The 21,036-nt window shown below is 28.8% G+C and overlaps 1 protein-coding gene across 2 annotated transcripts; it reads right to left on the bottom strand.

Moving 5' to 3' along the window:
• Positions 1-221: 221 nt before the first annotated feature.
• LOC107405355 (sec14 cytosolic factor) lies at positions 222-5,095 on the bottom strand. Of its 2 annotated transcripts, XM_016012393.4 has the most exons (6): positions 4,731-5,095; positions 1,532-1,793; positions 1,338-1,374; positions 928-1,033; positions 664-774; positions 222-528 (listed from the first exon to the last, which is right to left on the bottom strand). In XM_016012393.4, exons 1-6 carry the CDS (start codon positions 4,932-4,934, stop codon positions 412-414), a joined length of 837 nt encoding a protein of 278 aa, XP_015867879.2. In that variant the 5' UTR covers positions 4,935-5,095; the 3' UTR covers positions 222-411. The 2 variants fall into 2 exon arrangements, with proteins under 2 accessions (XP_015867879.2, XP_015867880.2); XM_016012394.4 differs by lacking the exon at positions 1,338-1,374 and having other exon boundaries at positions 928-1,025; positions 4,731-5,094.
• Between the last annotated feature and the right edge of the window lie 15,941 nt (positions 5,096-21,036).

The raw sequence follows: 21,036 nt of genomic DNA, 5'->3' as shown, positions 1-21,036 counted from the left end.
AATGATTATTATGTTCATTTGACAAGATCATTTGGGTTTTATTGTCCTTTTTCATACATTCAAATGGCTGGATTATGATTTTTTGAGAAATGTGTTAAAAAATGAATTATTGAAATTAATTTAATTTAGTAGATAAAAAGAATTCGGATTAAGAAATGTACAGAATCGATTATATCATTACCAAAAACATATATATATATATATATATAGTATCGATTACATTGAAACAAATTAAGATAGAAACTTTAAAGGGAAAATAAAAGTTTTTCCTAACCATGCATCATCCATAGATTTAAATGTTTGATCCATAATTCCAACCCCAAAAAAAAAAAAAAAAAAAAAATTGTCAAGAAATTAAGGTTATATATATGTATAGGACTTATCTTTTCATTAGAATGGAAAATTGATGATTTAACATTCATGGATAGGAACCAATGGCAATCGACCTCCATATATCTGTGGGAGTTGGCTCTCATCTATATCTTCAAGTAGAGTTGATTTTATATTTTTGTTCTCCACAAATACTATCTGCAATAAAACAAAACATATACAATATACTTAATAATATCAGATAATTAAATCTAATGAACTTTTAATTGGTAATATTTTACATATGTAAGAACAAAAATGCTCTGCATAAACTAATATATTTATTTGTTTTACCTTCTTCTTAGTTTTGTTATCGATAAAAGGGTAAATGATCTTCCATGCTGCCATGAATATGTAAGGAACATGAACAAGGAACAACTTTCCAAGTCTTTCTGGATAATAGTCCTGCGATCAATCATTCAATCAATCAATCAATTAATATAATTAACCATTCGGAAATAGTATATATGGACCAAAATTAATCTAAATGGACGATTAATAATTTAGTATAGAAAATTGATATTAATATTGTACACAAAAATAACAGAATATTTAAACCTGCAAAATGGAGAGAGCTGCAAGGTATCCACGGATATCACTGTTTGCATATCCCCAACCTTGGAGATCTCCAATCGCAACAAATTTCTCTTGTCCTACTGCGATCCTAATATATATGAATTAACACCTTACCTTGATTAGGTTATAACATATATGTCATTTTATATTTCTAGCATGTAATAATATGAAATAGTTGGACTAGTAACAATATTTAACATGCACATCATGAGGTTTCCAACGTATCAAAATTGCATGTGTATATATATATATATATATATAAATATATGTAAATTCAAAATATATTAGTGCAAAGTGAACATTTACACCAAACATATGATCGATAAAGAAACAGTATATTAAGAATAAGTAACAGTTGGATTAAATTCAAGAAAGTGTAATTAATTGCGTACCTTGAACATAGTTTGTCAAGACCAAAGACCACATAACCTTACCAAAAAAAAAATAATAATAATAAAAAATAAAAAAATGAAAGAGAGCTTTAGTCTTATTAATAAGAGTTCATTAAATTAGAAAAAAACATCTAATTAGATTGAATTAATTCAAAGACTTTGCAAAGAATAGATAAATGTAGGAAATTACATACGCTTGAATTCCTCAAGGCCACCAAGTTTATTTTGAAAATGCCTAGCACCAAAGACAACCATTATAGGACGTCCTTTCTTGTCTAATCCTTGATGAAACATCTTGTTCTGAGCAATTTCATTTGGCACTTCCATTGTAGAAATTGAACCATTTGGTACAAATGTTCTTCTCCATTTTAAGTACTTGAGGAATAATGCCGAACCTTTTCCAATATCTAACTCTCGAGCACGTAGAAATCTTCTTATCGTCAGGTCGTCCACTTCCTACAATGTAAGCAACAACCTATGTTGTTTTTAGAGGTAATTTCTCTTACATATGTTCTCCCCAAAAAAAAAAAAAAAAAAAAAAAAAAAAAAAAAAAAACCAGCAAAAAGGGCTAGCTTTTCATAAGAGATATAAACAGCTGAAAACATATTTTAGTTTTGTTAATTATCGAAACTTTGTTTTCTTTTTTCTTAATTTATTTCTGAATACAGTTTAAAAACAATGACCAAAAGACATGTATGAGTTTTTAGAGATCAGTTTTAAAACAAGAAAAAACTTCACATTTCCATAAGCAATATTAGTTAAAGTACAAAAGAAAAAAAAAAAAAAGTAAAAAAGAAAAAAGAAAAACGGTGTGCTGCTGTGTGCAAGTGAAAAATTTTCTTTACTATGATGGGAATCTCGATCATGTAACTTTCTTATTTGAAAATCAGCTGGTGTCGTTAAGGAAGTAGATCGAACATCAATTATGGGCTTTTCTAATCTAATCATTATTAGCGGTTTCATAAATATCCTGATAAGTTAATTGGTTCTTGAAGTTTCAAAGAGAAAAACCTATTTATGAGAACGCGAGCTGATGTAGAGGTTGTTTTTTCTTGTGTCTTTTACTGTTTATTTCTCCATATACACAAATCAGGTAACTTGTATAAAAGGCTTTGTGATTTAAGTAAACTATTATATGATGTTTTATACACAATATAAAATATATTTAGAACTTTGAATTTCAGGATACATTGAACTCACGTGACATAGTATAATAGGTATATAACAATTTTGTTATTACGACATCCTAATGAAATTTCGTCTGAATATAAATATATCCAATTGAAAATATATGTATATTTTGAAACAATTGCATATCCTTAATTGGATATGTTTTTTGTATAAAAATTTTATCAGGATGTTTTGATAATAGAATACAACTATGTATATATATATATATATTTAATGGAATTTTATGGTGCATTTGAATAAATTTGACATAGTATAGTATCAAGGGATTTTATATAAACACAAAAAGATATATATTTTTAATAGTTAAATATACTTTTTTAGGTTCTTTAGTTTGCTTTAATTTCAATTACGTGCCTCAAATTTCAAAATTTTCGATTGAGTGTTTCTATTTTCATTTTGGTTTCAATTTAGACTCCTTTCTTAATTTTTTTAATTTAAATTCTTCTTTCAATATTGATTAAAATTTAATTAAAATTTTTAATCAAATAAATATCTTGTTGTAAATCCAAAAATATTATTAACAACTTAAAATACTTAAAACTAAAGAAAATAAATAAATAAAGGTAAAATATGCAATGTCTGTTTAATATATATGTGATATCCAAATTGAAATAAAACTGAAATTAAGGATCTCAATTAAAAAATGAAAATAGAGGCTTAAATTTAAAGCTAAATAAAAATGAAGGCACTCAATTGAAATTTTAAAGCACTTAGTTGAAAGTGGGAGCAAATAGAGGGCCCAAATATAGTTAACTCTATTTTTAAATATATAAATTCTTTTTTTTATTTTCGATAATGTACAGTGTAAATAACTATAGCGCAGATAAACTTAATTGATATATACATTACGTCTAATTCATTAATAGATTTTGGTTGAAAGTGAGAATGCATTAAGCACTTGCATAATCACATTTCATAAGAGGATAAAACTCTATTGCCATTAAAAACAAACCAAAAAAAAAAAAAAAAAAAAAAAAAAAAAGGGTGTAAAAGTTCAATAAAGAAGGTACAACTAGTATTCCAAAATGAAAATCGTTACGTGTCGAGTGTTTGAAATGTAAAACAAGATAGTTTTCATATCAACTACCTGGTAGTTGAGTTATTCATCCAAAAAAAAGAAAAAAAAAAGAAAAAAAAAGTAGGCAGTTGGTAGTTGAGCAAATAAATACGAATTAAAGTTGATTTGTTCCTTTGTCATGCAAGAACTTAGGACCTTGTAATATTATATATATCTTTGTTTTGTAATTAGAGAATAATATGTGTACTTTAAATGGTTGTTTTAAATTTCTGTAGATTATAATTAATTATATACCGAATATATATATATATATATATGATAGTTCGAATTTTACTAAATTAAATTTCGATATTGAATATTTCTGTAGATTATAAATGAAATTATTTTGGATATTAAATATACCAACGATCGAGAAACAAATTCACTATATGTTTTGTCAATAGTATTTTGATTAAGGATAAGCACCTGCTGCCTAAAATTCTGCTTCTTCATTGTAAGTAATTAATCGTTAATGAAGAATTCTATAGCTACCATATCTTAGTCCTTGTTTTGCCATTGAAAAAGCTGTTTTTTTATTTTAAAAAATAATATTTTTCTCAATAAATTTTATTTCAAAATCATAAAATATATAGTTTTTTAGTTCACTAAAACAAAGAACCTATTTATATATATATATTTTATAATCATTAATTAATCTCATATTTTTAATATTTTCACATAGTCACACATTATAAGCTAATATGAACAAACAAATTTTATACAAATTAAACTGAAAGTAATTTGCAGCAAATCTGTTTAAAAATAGGTAATTTCCTAAGGAAAAACGAAAATTGAAGCAAACTAATGTTCTTCATGAAGATAAAAAAGGAGGGTACTGAACAAGAAGAGTTCTTAGTCAGTTTCAACCAAAAAGTAAAGTATATAAACGTAAGAATGGATATCTCTTAGAAAAAAAAAAAAGAAAAAAAAAAAGAAGAAATAAAAAGATTCCATCTCAAAATTTTTGCACCAGCAAAGAAATGAAAGTAGAAAAAAAAAAAAAAAGGGTGAATAAATTTTATCCATTGAGTGTCTTTCCGCAACATTTAATGCCCAACTACATATATCTCATGAATTAAATTTAATCTCGTATCAGACGCCTAGCATAAACTGGACGATGAGGAAGAATGTGTATAGCACGTACCTTGGAGGAGGGATCTTGCGTTTCAACTATCTCTCTCATTAGACGAATTTTCTTGAGTTCCTCCTTTCCAGAGCCGCTTAATGTTTTCATGACATTTGAATGTTTAGATGCTTCTTCTTCTTCTTTTCCTTCATGCCTTCCGAGCTCATCATGATCATTACAAATTTGGGTTTCAGATCTCCACTCCATGCCTTCCAAGTTCATCGTGATTTTCCTCTCTCTCTCTCTCTCTCTATATATATATATATATATCGAGAAAGAAACAGAGAGAGAAGAAGCAAGAATGGAAGGCAAAAATGGGTAAAGTACAGAAATTGATGTGAAGAAAAAGCTGACGTATGGACTTTGACAAACTTGGTTTATGTATTCAGGCAAAAGAAACGAGCTCTCTATTGCCCTCAACTACTTTTGTTATTTTATCATTCTTTTCGTCAACAACATTAATGCTGTAGATTAAAAACGTTTTTAGATATTGAATTCACTCCCTTTTTTTTTTTTTTTTTTTTTTTGTTTTTTCCCCTAATTATAAAGAAATTTTTTAATCAGGATTGACCAAGACAATATCACATTGGGACTGGTGTGACGTTGTTCTGGATAATCCTAGATAAAAATATTTAGATAAAAGAATTGTTGTATATGTATAGTAATCACAAGTTACAATCTTAGCAGTTCGCATAAGTAGGTGGAACTATATTCCTAACATATCAAAATTATATATATATATATATATATATAGTTCTGTTATAGTAGTCTTTTTGTTAGACTCCTCTTAGGATTCTTTATAGAAACCCTAAGTTAATCCTGATTAAGGAAAATTCTATCGAAAATTCTGTAGAAAATCTAGCAGCATCTTCGTAAGATTTGACTTGTCCCAAAATTCTTAAACATAGAAAACACACTCCAAGTGCCTTACTTGATCCACTGTGTGCCCTGTAGCATTAGTATTACCCAATGCCTGAGTCAATTGCGCAACAAATTTTTAAAGATTGACCCACTTCTAGAACTCTTAGCCGAGTCCTCTCGAGTATCACATCTGCTTCACTCGGGCATTGCAGTAAATTCTAAAAGAGCAAAATAGAAATTTAGAAAAGAAATTTTCAACAATGTTTGATAAAAGGAACAATTGAAAGATGGGATGTAAAACAATTTACAGTCCCCTAGGGATACAAGAAACTAAAGCTCTAATACTAAAATTGTCAAGACCTTCATAATTCCCTATTGGAATTCTAGGCTAACCCTAACTAGGAAAAACCTAACCAGAAATTTTATAAAAAATCCAGCAGCATCTCCTCTAGGATTAGATTTTTTGCAAAAATTTTTTGTATAGAAAATGCACTCCAAAACATGCAACCAGATTATTCCTTCCCTTTTACTACAAAATTTTAACAAGATTGCAGCACTCCAAAAATAAAAGAACACAAGGAAAAAAATAACCAACTAATAAACCAAAGTAGTTTTACACAAAGAAACATAATTATTACAGAAACAAGAGAAATTACAACAACAACAATAATAATACAAAGAGATGGAAAGAAGAGTCTCTACTTGAATACATCAATAGAAGGATGCAGTTGGAATGGTGTGTAACCTGGAGATCGATCCGCTAACTACTTGGACCTAAAGAATAGGTTAAAAAAAAAAAATTTATTGAGATACTAATCATTCAAGTGAGTACTACTCATCTAGTATTAACAATAATATTAATAATAAATATAATACTAATATGCAAATAATAACTAATTATTTGATAAATATTAAAAGATTTAATAATAGCAAGACTATTAATGCTAACAATAATGAAAAGGGAAAATTTAAGAATTTAAAATAAATGTTTAGAAGAATTATTTTTTCTTTAATTCCTTACTAATTCATTCAATTTGAAAAGTTCCCCTATTTAAAAATCGTTTTTCAAAAAATCCATGATTTTGTATCCTCAAATATTCAAATATTATTGTGGAAAATAAAATAAATAAAAATGAAACAAAATATTATTTAAATAAACATCCCAAAAATATTCTTTTAAAATAAATAAGTAAAATTAAGATGAAAGTAACATAATATAGTAAATATTATATTTAAAATAATTAAATAAATTAATACATGATTAATTAAATAATTTAAAACCATAAATTAAATAAGCATAGTGAACATATTTTAAAGTATATATCAGGTGTGTACTTGAAGCACCACACATTATACTGAACAATGACAAGTAGCATTTGGCATCCCAAATACCCTCTGGCAAAAAGATATGAGAAGAGATACCTACAATCGGATACCTTGAAGTCCCAAAGTGCTTATGCTAACAATTTGTTATCCTATAGAGAAAGCGACTAATGCTCATAGTGCAAATACCCGCCGACCTTCTCTCACTTAGCTCCCATAGGATGACTAAATAATACTTGCATGCTAATCGATAATAATGATAGTACAAAACACTAGTACTGTATGGTGTGTCTAAAAACAATACTGATATACGAATTTACTAAATTTCATTTTTACAAATTTTACTAGGATATCATAATAAATCTAACCTATATAAACCATTTAATTTATTAAAGCATATTCATAAAATATCAATTTTACAAAGCAAAAATATTCAAAAAAAAAAAATTCCATTTTTATAATTTTCAACCAACAATTTTACAAAAACCTATACATACAATTGTAAAATACATATAAATAACTCTTTCCTTTTTTATCTAAATAAAAAAATTCATACGGCATTTATAGTTTATAGAATTAAAACCAAAAACAAATTTTAGAATATATCACTTACATAAAAAAATAAGTCCAAATCCTCCATGGGATTCATTTGCCAATTCACAAGGTTGCCTAAAGTATCAACAGAAAATACAACACACATTAAAATATTATTTTTATTAGGTATTTTAGACATAATTTACCCAAAGTTTAAAGACAAATCTCAACTAAAATTAGCAACATATATACCAAAATGAAGCTTAAAATACGATCACGAATTTGATCTTACCTGTCAAAGATTGGGCCGTGATGGCCAAAATCTCATTGGAAAGACTCGATCACTATATGCTCTCGGATCTCATCGAATTGAGTAGAAAAAATCTCCTATTCCAGCATGTTGGTGGTCCATTGATCGTGAAAATTTAGGGGCTGATTAGTTTTTGAATAGATAAGACGATGGTAAGGTCAATGAGAATGGTAGTCGGAAATAGGTCGATTTTATTGGAAAAGGTGCTTCTACTGAGCCTGGAGAAATAGCTCCGATCCCTCTTGTCACTAGCATGCTCACTTGAAATTTTGCAAGCTAGTGCATTGTCAAGTGGGCTTTCTAGTGGGGTGGCATGTGAGGTAGTGAGGTGGCTGAAGGTGGGTGGTTTGACCAAAAGAAGGCGTGTTGCTCACTTTCCTGTCTCATGGGTCCAAGTGGCCTAATAAAGGCTCCCCATGGTGCCATTGTGCACCCACAAGAATGATTACCATGCTAACATGTGGCACGTTTTAGCTGGTGTCTTTAATCCCACATTTTACATGTATTTTCCAAAATACTCGATAAAGTCAATTCTAAAAAAATAATTGCAACTTTATAGATCCATAATTTTTCAATTGTAGATCCAAATCAAACGTGGTTTTAGTTTATAGACTCGTATTGATGAGTTCTATACAACAGTACATAGGTCAAAGTCATAACTTATATAAATAAAAAGTCAACCTCGGTTTCGTTCGATCAATCCAAACTTCACCTTGATCTGATTTAACTTTCTGATCTCAACTTCAATTTTAGCATAGTATTAGTCCACGAACACGTGATGATGCATATTTTGCAATGGTACCTTGATAAAAAAAAAATTCTATCTGTATAAAAAAGTCAACAGTGAGATTTGCCCAATCAATGCAGATCAACTCTAGTTAAATTTGATCAAAATGTTACAAATTTCGGTACATTTTAATATAGAGTGTTCCACTTACACACTCACATTATAATGGACAATAACCTAATTATGTGCAATTCATATCATATATTATATCGAACAACATGTAATCAAAAGTCCAAGTTTAATACTACAGTAAAATAATATTATAATCTGACTCATATAAGATATCATTAAGTTATTGAGTTGAAGATAAGTTAATTGATGATCTAGAACCTTTAGATGATGTGTCTCAAACTTGTTACATCAAATATTTGCAATTCAATGACTCTAAATAATTAAAATCACATATCCTCATGTTAAAAAGTTAAGGATATCTCATCTGATCACCATTATATATATACAATAGTTCAATTTTTATTGAGTAATGTCAGATATTTTATGCTGGTTGGAGCCGCATTTCATATAATCCATGGAATGTTTCTCCCTTGTTTGTTCATATATGTAAATAGCGGCCAATCGAGCAGTATAAACGGTCCAAATTGCCCAAGAACTTACATATATATATGACTATTAGTACGTGTTACTATAAGTTCTTGACACCTATTTATAAGCAGTGAAAATGTCCAATATATCCCCACGGAACAACTCTAATAGCGGTGCTTATTTTTATTGTTTTATGAATGGACCAAAGAGTCTTACATTTGTCATTATATAGTTAATGCATATAATTTTTTCCCAACAAGAAAGGAAAAAAATAAATTAATAAAGAAGGAAGAGTCACAGCTTAGTGAAAGCTAAATTGTTCTGGTAGGTGAACATTCATTTTGGCATGACACTGTGGGATTGAAAAACCTAGACCATATTTATTAAGTTTTAGTCCTCATATCATGTGGACTTTATCTATTTTTTGCAAGTGGAAACTACAATATTCTGGAGTATTATCAAAATATTTTCTTATGTCTTATCGACTTAACCATGAGCTCTTTACCAATAAGGGAAAAAAAAAAAAAAAAAAACCAAAAACTTGACCATAAGCTTCTAGGAGTTGGGTTGAAATATTTTCTTTTATACATTTCCATTATATTTTTTATTTTTGCAATATATTTCCATTATAATTAATTTAGATGGCTCCATTTGTAAAGGCAAGAATCAATGATTTAATTATCAAAAGCAGTAAACAAGATGGTTTACGATTTATTGGTTTTGTTATATTACCATCAAAATTTACAACAAAAAAAATAAGAAAGGAATGACACATGATTTTATTATTGAGTGAGCAAATCAGGTGATCTATATAGCTAGCTAATTTAACTATCAAAATTTCTAGTTGTACTGCCAACAATGTACTCTATACAGTTTCATTATTAATTTACATTTCATCCCTATTTAAAATTACTATTAAAGGTATTAATAATTAAGCCTATTTGAAAAATCTCTTTATAATCTCATTCTTTCTCTCAAATAATATGTAACATATACTGTTCTCCATCTAAATCATACTCCACTATAAATTAGGATTGTAGATACAACAATTATACATAAATTATAGAAGCTAAAAAATATGACACAATAAAATGTATTTAGTTTTTTTAGTTTTATTTTTTTTTGTGAGGATTCATGTTGTTTTGTAATTTTTAATTTGGTTTTTTTTTTTTAATCGCTTACCAACAGCTGGCATAGATCAATAGTCTTCATGGTTAGTCAAGTCGAAACAACATTATTATATTTGGTCCTGGTGTAACACCCCGTCCCAAAGTACGTCGGAATTTTTGCACGTTGACCGAGGTTGATCGTTGACCGAGACGGTCAAAATTTTGATTTTTTGTTCTGGATGGAATTTTATGTTGATCAAGACACCATTTCAAAGCACGTATCGTCCCGAGTTCATAGACTAGTAGCACGTCGAAATCGGAGCTACCGTTTGAAAGTTATGTGCAAGGCAAGTTGCAGTCCAATCTGTCCAAGGGTGCCAAGTTTGACTTTTTATTTATGTAGAATTTTGATTTGATTCTTGTATGGTTGTAAAGTACTCGTCGATATGAGTTCATAGACTAGTGGCACGTCTGATTTGGACATGTGGTTTGAAAGTGATGGACTTGTGAAGTTTTTTCGAGACAGCTTTTACTATTCATGGATCTGTATGTGTGGGAACAGTGATGCCACGTGTCACAAAAGGTGGACCCACCCATGAATGCACAATGGCACCCACGGGCGTTTTGACTGGTTGAGACGGGGAGGGAGGAGAGAGAAGGGGAAGGAGGAGAGAGAAAGAGAGAGAAAAAGGGGAAGGATAGGCCAACCGCCATTCACCCATTTCTGGCCACCAGAACAGTACACGCACCTAACCACCATGACCCACCCATCAAAATCGGTCGGCCAGCCAAAAATCACGGCCAAATCGCGGGCGATGAGCTCGGATGAAGGTGTTTTTCGTCGAGCGGCCTGTTTCCTTCTCCGGCCGATTTTTCCCAAACCAGACCTCCTTTGCCTCACCGTTGGTCCCGTTAAGTCACCCATTCCTTGATCTACCTTCCCACCAAAAATCACAACCAGTGGCCACCGGACGCGTCGCCAGTGGTGATGGGTTTCGGTGACCACGACTGCTTGTTGGGAAATCGACTTTCCGGCGAGTTTCCAGTTGCACCGCTCATCCTTTCCCACCAATTCCGACCCCTTGAAGCCAAATCCGGTGTCCACTTTCCCCAATTCTTAACAGATTGTGAGAATCGAGGGTCTAAAATCTGAGAGCTTTCCAGCGAGATTCTGGCCATCTCAAGTTCGATCTCCGGAAAGTAAGACCAGATTCGTAATCCTCGTTTCACAAGCTTTAATTCGGTATATTACTTGTAAATTTTGGTTGTCGTTTGTGTTTGCTCTTCGGGTACCCATTTGGGAGTTACCCGATTAAAACATTAAAATAATTAGTTTTGTGTATTGTGGATATATTAAGTACACATGTGGGTAGTGGAGTTGATCCTACAGAGAATCTTGATTGATACACATGCTTGAGGTGAGTGACCCACCTTTAAAACTATTTTGGGGTGATTAATTATATTTAGTTTGTATTAATTTAATATTTAGAAAATATGCTCATGTGGTGGAATTTATTTATAACTGTGGTAAATTGTATTATCAATTTCGGTGATTTTATATATATATATATATATATACTTATTGATGCTAAATGAAAGTTTGGTTTATTAAGAAATTCTTGATTATTATTATTATGATTTAATTGAATTTATTTCATTTGGTTTATTAAGAAATTCTTGATTATTATTATTATGATTTAATTGAATTTATTACGCATAAAGTTTGGTTTATTAAGAAATTCTTGATTATTATTATTATGATTTAATTGAATTTATTACGCATGAGCAAGGTGTTTTCATTTAATTAATTGTATTTGGATTTTAATATTATTTTTGGGCATGATTTGATTTCAAATATTTCAAGAAAAATATTGGTTAAAGTTTGATGGTTTCAGATTATATAATTATGCCCTTGAAATATTATTTGATTGATTGTATGATTTGGGAAAAGTTATTTGTATATTATTATCGATGGATTTATGCTAGTGATATTAAAGAAATATGTGGGAATGTAAATTTTAAAAACGATATAATTCCCATGGTGAGTTTTGGAAAAATTGTTATTTTTAAAAATAATATGGTTATTTGTTTTAGACGCACTCATACAGTACTGGTGTTTTATACTGTGTATGTGGATGAGCGCGCAAGTTATAATATCTCCCGTGAGTTGCCATTGGACCGAGGGCACGCAAGTTTGATATTGGCCATAAGCCGCCCCCCTCCATGGCCGGGATGACGGTTTAAGCAGCGGCACTATCGGGATGCCGAAGCGACCGTATACAAGTTTCTCTCTTTAACCTCCCGCCAGATGGTGCTCGAGACGCTGGGTATCATAGGACATCACTGGTATATAGTGTGGTGCGTCAAGTTATTTTCTCGATACGAATTTCAAACCAAGATACTTTAAAATCGTATTTAAAATTAAACATATTTAATTTTGTTTTATTGCTGATTTCAAACTAATATTTTTTTAAATGTATTTATTCATGTTTTTGTCAATTATTTTAAATTGGTGTTTTAGAATTTTATTTTACCATGTTGATATTATTTATTTAGATTTTGAGATTTTAACATGAATTTTATTGTATTCTTTTATTTATTTTAAATTGAGGTTTAAAATCTATTAAAATGTTTCCTTGATTATTTCATTGATTTAAACAATAAATTTTATAATTTATATACTAAGTTTATTTTTGTTTTATGCCAAATTTTGTTAATACAAGTTTATTTACGATTTTATTTATTTTATCTAGTGATGTTTTATTCTAAATTTAATTATTGGATTTTTAAAATATTTTCAATGTATATATTGAGTTCTAAATTAATATTTGTAATTATGTGAATTCTAAATTATTGCATTCCGTTTAATTTGATATTTCCTTGATTATTTTTAATGTAAATTTTATTGTGATTTTGCTTATTTTATTTATGACATTTTGTGTACAATTTAATAATTGTTATTAAAATTATTCTTGTTTCTTATTATACATTCTAAATCTTTAATTTAATGTATTTTATTTATAATTTATTTAATTAATTATTCCTTGATTTTTGGGGTACAATTATTGGGTTTTGTGAAAATGTTTTAAAAGGGAAACTTTTCCAACTGAGTGAATTATGAGGGTTTTGAGAGAAAGCAATATTTCAACTACTTACTATTTATTTGATTATTTATTATTAATTAATCAAGTTCATTTTATTGTTATATTATTATTATTATTATTATTATTATGATTGTGTCGTAGTTAGAGTCACTCACTGATATGATTAGCATCTCATATTTTTAAATCCGTTCCCCTAAGTATAAGGATTGGTAGATGTTCGTCCGGAGCGAGCTTAATCTTCGTTGCTGTCGTATTTTGAGAAGTTTTCTTTCTTTTCATTTATTTCTATTGTAATATTTCTTTCATCCTTGTTGTATAACTTTCATACTTAATTGTATTCCATGATACTCTGTATACTGTATTGGACATATTTTATTAAATACCGCATTTGTTCCCTATTTAATCTATGGAAGTGCTGATTATTGTGGAATTAAATTGTAGTGAAGTGGAGGAATAAGGCGGTATATATATAGAAGTGTGTTTTCAGTGCAGAAAAGTTTTGGTAAGTCCAACTCTTAGGGGAGGTTCTGCCGGATTTTCTACTGGAAGGTCTGGTAGGGTTTTCCTAGGATCAGAGCTTGTCTAGGGTTCCGGTGAGGGATCTTGGACCGGTCCTGACACCTGGTGTATTGAAATTTATCTTTAATTTGGAAGTTTAAAATTGAACACTTTTCAATTGATCAGAAGGATCCATATGAAGATTCTTATAATGTTTATCTATTATCTACTGAATACTATATAAATATACAGATATTAAGTATCGTACATTATGAAATATGCCAATTTAGTTTCCTCTACCCAAACAGATTCTGATCGGAATAGTGAAGTAAGGTTTAACTTTTAATTGAAATCCAAACCATCAATTTCCTTTTGCCCAAAAGCCTTAACTCTAACTGGAACTTGGAATGGGGTTTAGGTTTTAATTGGAATGGCAACTATCAGTCCTTACCCAAAGCCTTCCGATCGGTTGTTGAAGGAAGTTTAGCTTCCAAAATCATGGAGTGAGGTTAAATATTTGATTTTTGAATTATTTGTGAAAGATACATAATTTTGGGGTATGTGAAGTCCCACATCGGTTGGAAAAGGGATCAAAGCATGACTTATAAGCGTGTGGATATTTTTCCCTTGTAGATGCGTTTTAGGCTGGGTTGTAAGAGGATTCCCCAGCCTCAAAGCGGACAATATCTACATGCGGATGGTCTGGGCTGTCACAGATAGTATTAGAGCCAGTACCCGGATCGATGTGCCAGCGAAGACGTTGAGCCCCAAGGGGGGAGGATTGTGAAGTCCCACATCGGTTGGAAAGGGGATCACAGATATGTATGAATTAGGAATATTTTACATATTAAAAATACTATAAGTAAATGAAAGATACATAATTTTGGGGTATGTATGAATTAAGAGTATTTTACATATTAAAAACACTATAAGTAACTTTATATTTTTATATATTTAAATAGTAGTGTATAAATAATGATGCAATATAAAATTTGTAAAAAGAACACTTTTTAACTATAAAAAAAGAAAATTAAAATATCCAATTACACAATAAAAAAAATTCAAATTATAAGAATCTAATCAACTATCAGAACTGGGAAATTTGTCCAAAATCATATGAATTCTTTTAAAATAGTCATTTTATAATTAACCCTGAAAAATAAAACTCCGAAAAATTATCCTTAACCCTCTAAGTAGTCGCCATGGGTGGATTCCACTTGTTGCAAATAATTTGAAGATAAAAATTGAGGCGGCTAGTAGAGAGGATGAGGGTCGTGTGGGCGTTGGAGTTACGGTGAGGAATTCGGTTGGTCTACTAATAAGAGCTCACGGGTCGAGGTTGGATGGGAAGCTTTAGCTGCAAAACTGGTTGCTATTAAGGTTGCCATTCTTTTCTGTTTACAAGCGGGCTTTAAAGGAGAGATAGTAACGGATTCTAAAATTGGTGGCGAGTTTCTTAATGAATCGAGTTTGAATTTGGGGCCCATTGTTTTTCAGTTGAGGAAATTAAGTCTTTATTATCTATTCATAAGAATTTTGTAGTTTCTTTTTTTTTGTGTAGGGAGGCAAATCGTGTTGCTTATAGAATTGCTCAACATGCCTGCTTCTTTAATCTCAAAGTCTTGGACAGAAGAGGGTTGTGGCTTCACTTTTTTTTATTAAGGATGCTGGTTTTAATTCTGTGAGTTCTTAATGAAAATTTTCTCTCTAAAAAAAAGTTTCTAAAAATGCAAAATTGTTCACTTTAAAAAGCAATTTCCTTTCGCCAAAAAAAAAAAAAAAAGCCATTTCCTAAAAAAGCCAAAAGAAAACAATTTCTTGTTTTTAAAACTATAAAACAATTTTGAAGATTCACCAAAAAAATAAAAAACGAAAACAATTTTGAAGTATCTACATAGCGAAATTTTATATTATATATATATATATATATATATATAAAATTATGAGAAGAGAGTCACCGATGAATAGCTTTTTGTTCCATGGTATATTTTCGTTACAACTTAAGATAAAAGAACATTTTTATCAATTTATTGAGAAATAGAAAAATTGGTTAATTGCATTTTAATATCCTAAATTTTTAGGATTGTGCAGTTTGAACCCTTAACTTTATAATTGTGCAACTGGAGCTCTCGGTTTTTCAAATTATTTTAAATTGGTCCAATTACAAATAGACCTTAATGAGGTATCCACATGACATTCACATAACTCCTTTTATTTGTATTTTAGTACCCTCAACTTTTTAATTTATGTAATTTAGACCTCAACTTCATAAATTTACAATTAATGACTTTTGATTTTTCAAATTGTCACAAACGGATTCAATTCATGAGTTGAACAAATGCGCTGTTAACAGGGTGTCCATGTGAAACTTACAAGACCCCTTTCCTCTACAATTCGAAGAAGTGACCTTGGGAGATAACAAACCAACCAAAACCTAACTAGGTTTGCTCCCAGAAGGAAAGCAAAACCCTTTCCTCTCCGTCAACAACAACAAAAATCCATCTGATGTACATAAAAATTGAAAAAGAAAACAAACAAAATCCAAAAGGGAAATTTTAATCCCACCTAAAAATTATTATTTTTATGTTTTATTTTTTTTTCTAATTTAGTTTTTTTTTTATAATATAATTGTTAGAGTTAGTGATCTGAATTTTTATTGATTTGACTTGAAAAGCTCGTGGTGTAATCCATTTGATAAAATTTATTTTGTGAAAAAATTTGGGGTTCTGTAGTGGTACAGACCGATCTGGATTTTAGGTTTATTCCGTACAATATATATTTATGTTTTTAGAGGTCGGTTGTAGTGTGTTGTTTTAGCTGTTATATTCACTTATCTCTTATACCAATCTTTTCAATAAAAATTTTACCTCTTTTTGTTCGTAATTGTTTACCATTAAATATTTTCTATGTAAATCTATGTATTTTATTTTCATTTTCGTTCTTCTATTACTATTGTTTTTTGTCATATTTTTGTAACAATAATTCATAAATAAAACAACACTTATGATTGTACTATAGAATGGGTCCACGTGCCCCATCCCTATATTAAAAGGAGGAACACGTACTCGTAATGTAGGTTTTCTTAGGGTGAAAATTTGGTTAGAAGATCCATGAGATAAACTACAATTTTGGCCTTTTTCGCCGAACTTGCTAAAGTCATATCCCTTTATTTATTTATTTATTTTAAGTATAAAGTTGGGTTTCGAATATAAATGTATTTAATATACATCTCTATCCCGCCATAATATTTAATGTGTTGTTCCATCATGTCAACTTATTTCCTGAAAAAAAGGGCGGGGGTGGGCGGTTGGTGAATCATAATAACTTCAAAACTTTAAACAAATGTACACATATATATATTTACATTAATAGGACGAGAGATGGAGATTGGTCCCTGTCTATATGACCATCAGAAGGGTCCAAACAGCATTAAACAGTTTGCAGGTCGAATTATTTGACATGGGTTGTTATTCATTTTACATTCATTTATTTATTTATTAATTTTCAATCGTTTCACTTGCCTTTACCAACTGTCCATATCTATGGTCCACTGCTTTATAGCCTTTAAAAATGGGACAATCAGTTGTTATTGCCCCTTAAATTGCTTTAAAAATTGAAAGTAAAAAATATATAATTAATTATAAAAATATGGTAAAATATTAAATTTTAGAAAGATAAAATGAACCAAATATGATTATCAAAAGAAAAAAGAGATTATGTATATAAACTCATAAATTTTAAATACATTTTTATATATCAATTCTTAAATTAATTCAATATAATTTTATAAACCTTTAGATAGATTTAATATGATCTAGACAGGATTTTAAGCACAAAGAAATTTGACAAATTATTTTAACCTTTAAGTAGGTTCTATTTTTTCTCTTGGATACATCATTATGCTAAGGTGTATAAGTGGCTATGAGTTGTCTCCTAATACCTTGGTCATTGCAAAAATTTTCAAATTCTTTTGAGTGTTATTTATCACTATGGAGAGTTTTAAATGTTTTTCTTCTTTTGTTTTCAACGTCTTGAACCTTTTAAATGCAATAAAAGCTTCTTATTTCTCGTGCAAAAAATAAACCTATGTTTCTTTAGTATAATCATCAACAAAGGTAATTAAGTATTTTTTATCACCCCTAGAAGATGCTTTTATCATGATTACATGCAATGATTAATGATGATTTTTGCAAGTCTTCACGGTTTTCAAATCTCTGAAAGACGATAAAGAATTCATTTTGGTACATTCAAAGGTAGATAAACCTTAATTAGGAAGTTATAGGTAGTGTTTGTCAAAATTTATGCACTTAAATATAGTAAAACCTCTATAAGTAAATACTCATGAGATTATAAAATTTTTTTAACTTAAAGAGGTTATTTGTATATTGATAAATAAAAAGTTTATTAATTTATTAATAAATGAATATTTATTAGTTTAAAAAATTTTTATATTTTTATGAGAAATAATTTTTCTAATTATATCTATATTCTTCATTTTACCAATACACATTTATAACTATTTATCAAAAAAGAAGAAGACATATTTTATAACTTATAAATAATAAAAAATATATAGTAAAAAATCAATTTTTGCATATATAATCTTAAAAGTAACATACAGATATATAAAAGTTAATACTAATGTACATTCACAAAAGCCCAAAAAAGTTATTGCTGTATCTATGCAAGGCTTAATAAGTATGATTATCGATAATGATAATAATCTATATGACAGTTGCATTTTCACCATTGTTTCTAAGCATTTCAAACCGTAGTACATTTAAGTAATTGTTTGCTACAAAATAAAAAGAATATGTTTAATATGGTGTATGCATTACAAATAATTAAATATCAGACTTAGTTTAGGTATAAAAAATTAAAAAGCTTCCAATAAATACTTTGGTAAAAAGCTAAATTGAAAAAAAAGAAAAAAAAGCTATTAAGTAAAATTTCCATAATATGCATTGTAAACGTTTATAAATATATATATATATATATATATATATGTTATTTTTACCAAAATATCAATTATTAATTTATATACTTGATGGATCTGAATTTTTTTTTTAAAAAACAATTTACCATCTTATGCATTTAGTGAGGTTACTCATTTAATACATTAGCCCATATCTATTTTCGAGTATTTAATAATTAGTTTTAATAAATAATTATCTAATAAATAAAAAATTATAAATATGTTTTTTTTGCCTTATTGCGCAATAAAAAATCTATAAAAATTTTTAAAGTTTTGAAATTAAAAAAAGAAATAAATCATAGATTTTTTTTATTCCAGATTTATTTTGCTTTAATCTTAATGTTTAACAATAGTTAATTTTTTTAAGGAAAACTTATTCATCCAAAATGATAAATCGAAAAAAAATAGTTATAAAACAACAAAAACTAAAAAAATTAAACAAACTCTATTATTTGGCTCTCACTACCAAGTGCATCTAAACTAATGCAACCCACTTCATTACCTCCACTTCTAAAACCCATCAAACCAGAAAACTTAAAATCAAAACAACGAAATACGGTCCGTTATCTTAAAGCTAAGAATTAGATGAAATATGACATGTTAGTGAAAAAAGAAGGCACTGATGTTAATTAACAAAGAAAGAAAAAAAAAAAAATCAATTGTACAATTAATAAAACACAATAAAATAATAAAACTGATTTATCTATATATTTTCCTATAAAAAAAAGATTTATCTTTTTTTTAAGCTAATTTTAATGTTTATTCACATAAACGCTTAATTTTCTTTTTTATTTTTTTAAATAATCAAACTGATTTTTCTATATATATTTTTGAGTCAATCTTAATGTTTATCTGCATCTACATTTATTTATTTTTTTAAAAAATAATCATCTACAACTATAAAGCCAAAAAATAAGCTAATATAAGCATCCAGCCCTGGTCCCAAAAAAAAGTCCCAAAAAAAAAAAAAAAAAAAACAGAATCCAAATTATAATTTCCAAAAATAATTGAGGTGTAGATAGAATATACCCCTTTATTATTTAATTACAATTTTGGGGAGAAGAGTTTCTTATATGACCTACTTCAAAAACCTTCCAAGGAACCCCAAATAGTCTCGTCTAGGAAAGTTTCACTAAGCAATCATGATGGAAAGCCCAGTGAAACCTTAACTAACCAGGGACAAGCACGCATGCAACTAAAAATAATAGTCTGATATATTTTAAAAAGAGATCCATAATACCATGCAAATCTTCACACTACAGTGAATAACTATACTCAGACATACTATAGGCCATTATCAAACATATCTAAGTAGGTCACCATTATGTCCATAATTTTAATTAGAGTATTTTAAGAATAATTATTAATTTAGGATATACAACTGGTACAAATTACTCTAGATAAAATAAGGACAAAACAAAGGAAATATGAAATACTCTTGCTACTGCTGTGGGATACTGAAATCAACAAGTGATACGTGAAGTAGACTATTTGCTAACTACGAGGACTTAGAGGAACAACTTAAAAAAATATATATATATAAGATAAAGATATCTCAATGAGTGACATAATATTATAAAAAAATAATAATTTATTTTTGTTAAATGTTTTCTTAAGACATCGCATTATCTCATTTTCAAAAAGTCCTTTTTTAAAACTATTTCACAATACCCAACTTGTGCTTTAATAATTATCATAAAATGATTATTCATAGTAAACCATTTAAATTTTATAAATCAAATCAACATGCTTTAAATACTGGGCATAAAACAATATCAATATAAATTCATAAAAAATATTTATTAAATTTCCGTAAAACGACAACTAGATTAGAAAACCAACAATGGACCATACTATATCCTTAGTACTACCAAGTATTGCAAGCATTCCAAAACATCACGGGACAATGAAGAATCTATGGGGAGAACCCAACCCATGACCCTTAACATACTAAAGGCATAATGGCAATAAAGAACTTATCCAACTCACAACCCTTAACATACTAAAAGTATTGAGGCAATCCTTATACGAATCTAGGATGACCTGCGCCTAAACCAGTATTATATTAGCTTGGATCTAATTAAGTTCAAGTTCTAATGGTCACCTTGACCTTAACCAACTTGTGATTAGAAACCTTGGTCTATAATGAAAACGCCATAATAGGTGATGGATATCCTATTAATAAGTCAAAACTAAAACACTCATTCACTAATGGTGTTTTAGGTGTTCAAAGAGAACAAAAAAAATTCAATCTCAAATAATTTTCTATATAAAATTCAAGCT

Source organism: Ziziphus jujuba, chromosome 3 (genome assembly GCF_031755915.1).
Source record: "Ziziphus jujuba cultivar Dongzao chromosome 3, ASM3175591v1".
NCBI classification, from domain to species: Eukaryota; Viridiplantae; Streptophyta; class Magnoliopsida; order Rosales; family Rhamnaceae; genus Ziziphus; species Ziziphus jujuba.
The sequence above is the reverse complement of the archived record's forward strand: the minus strand, read 5'-3'. Positions and strand labels throughout refer to the sequence as shown.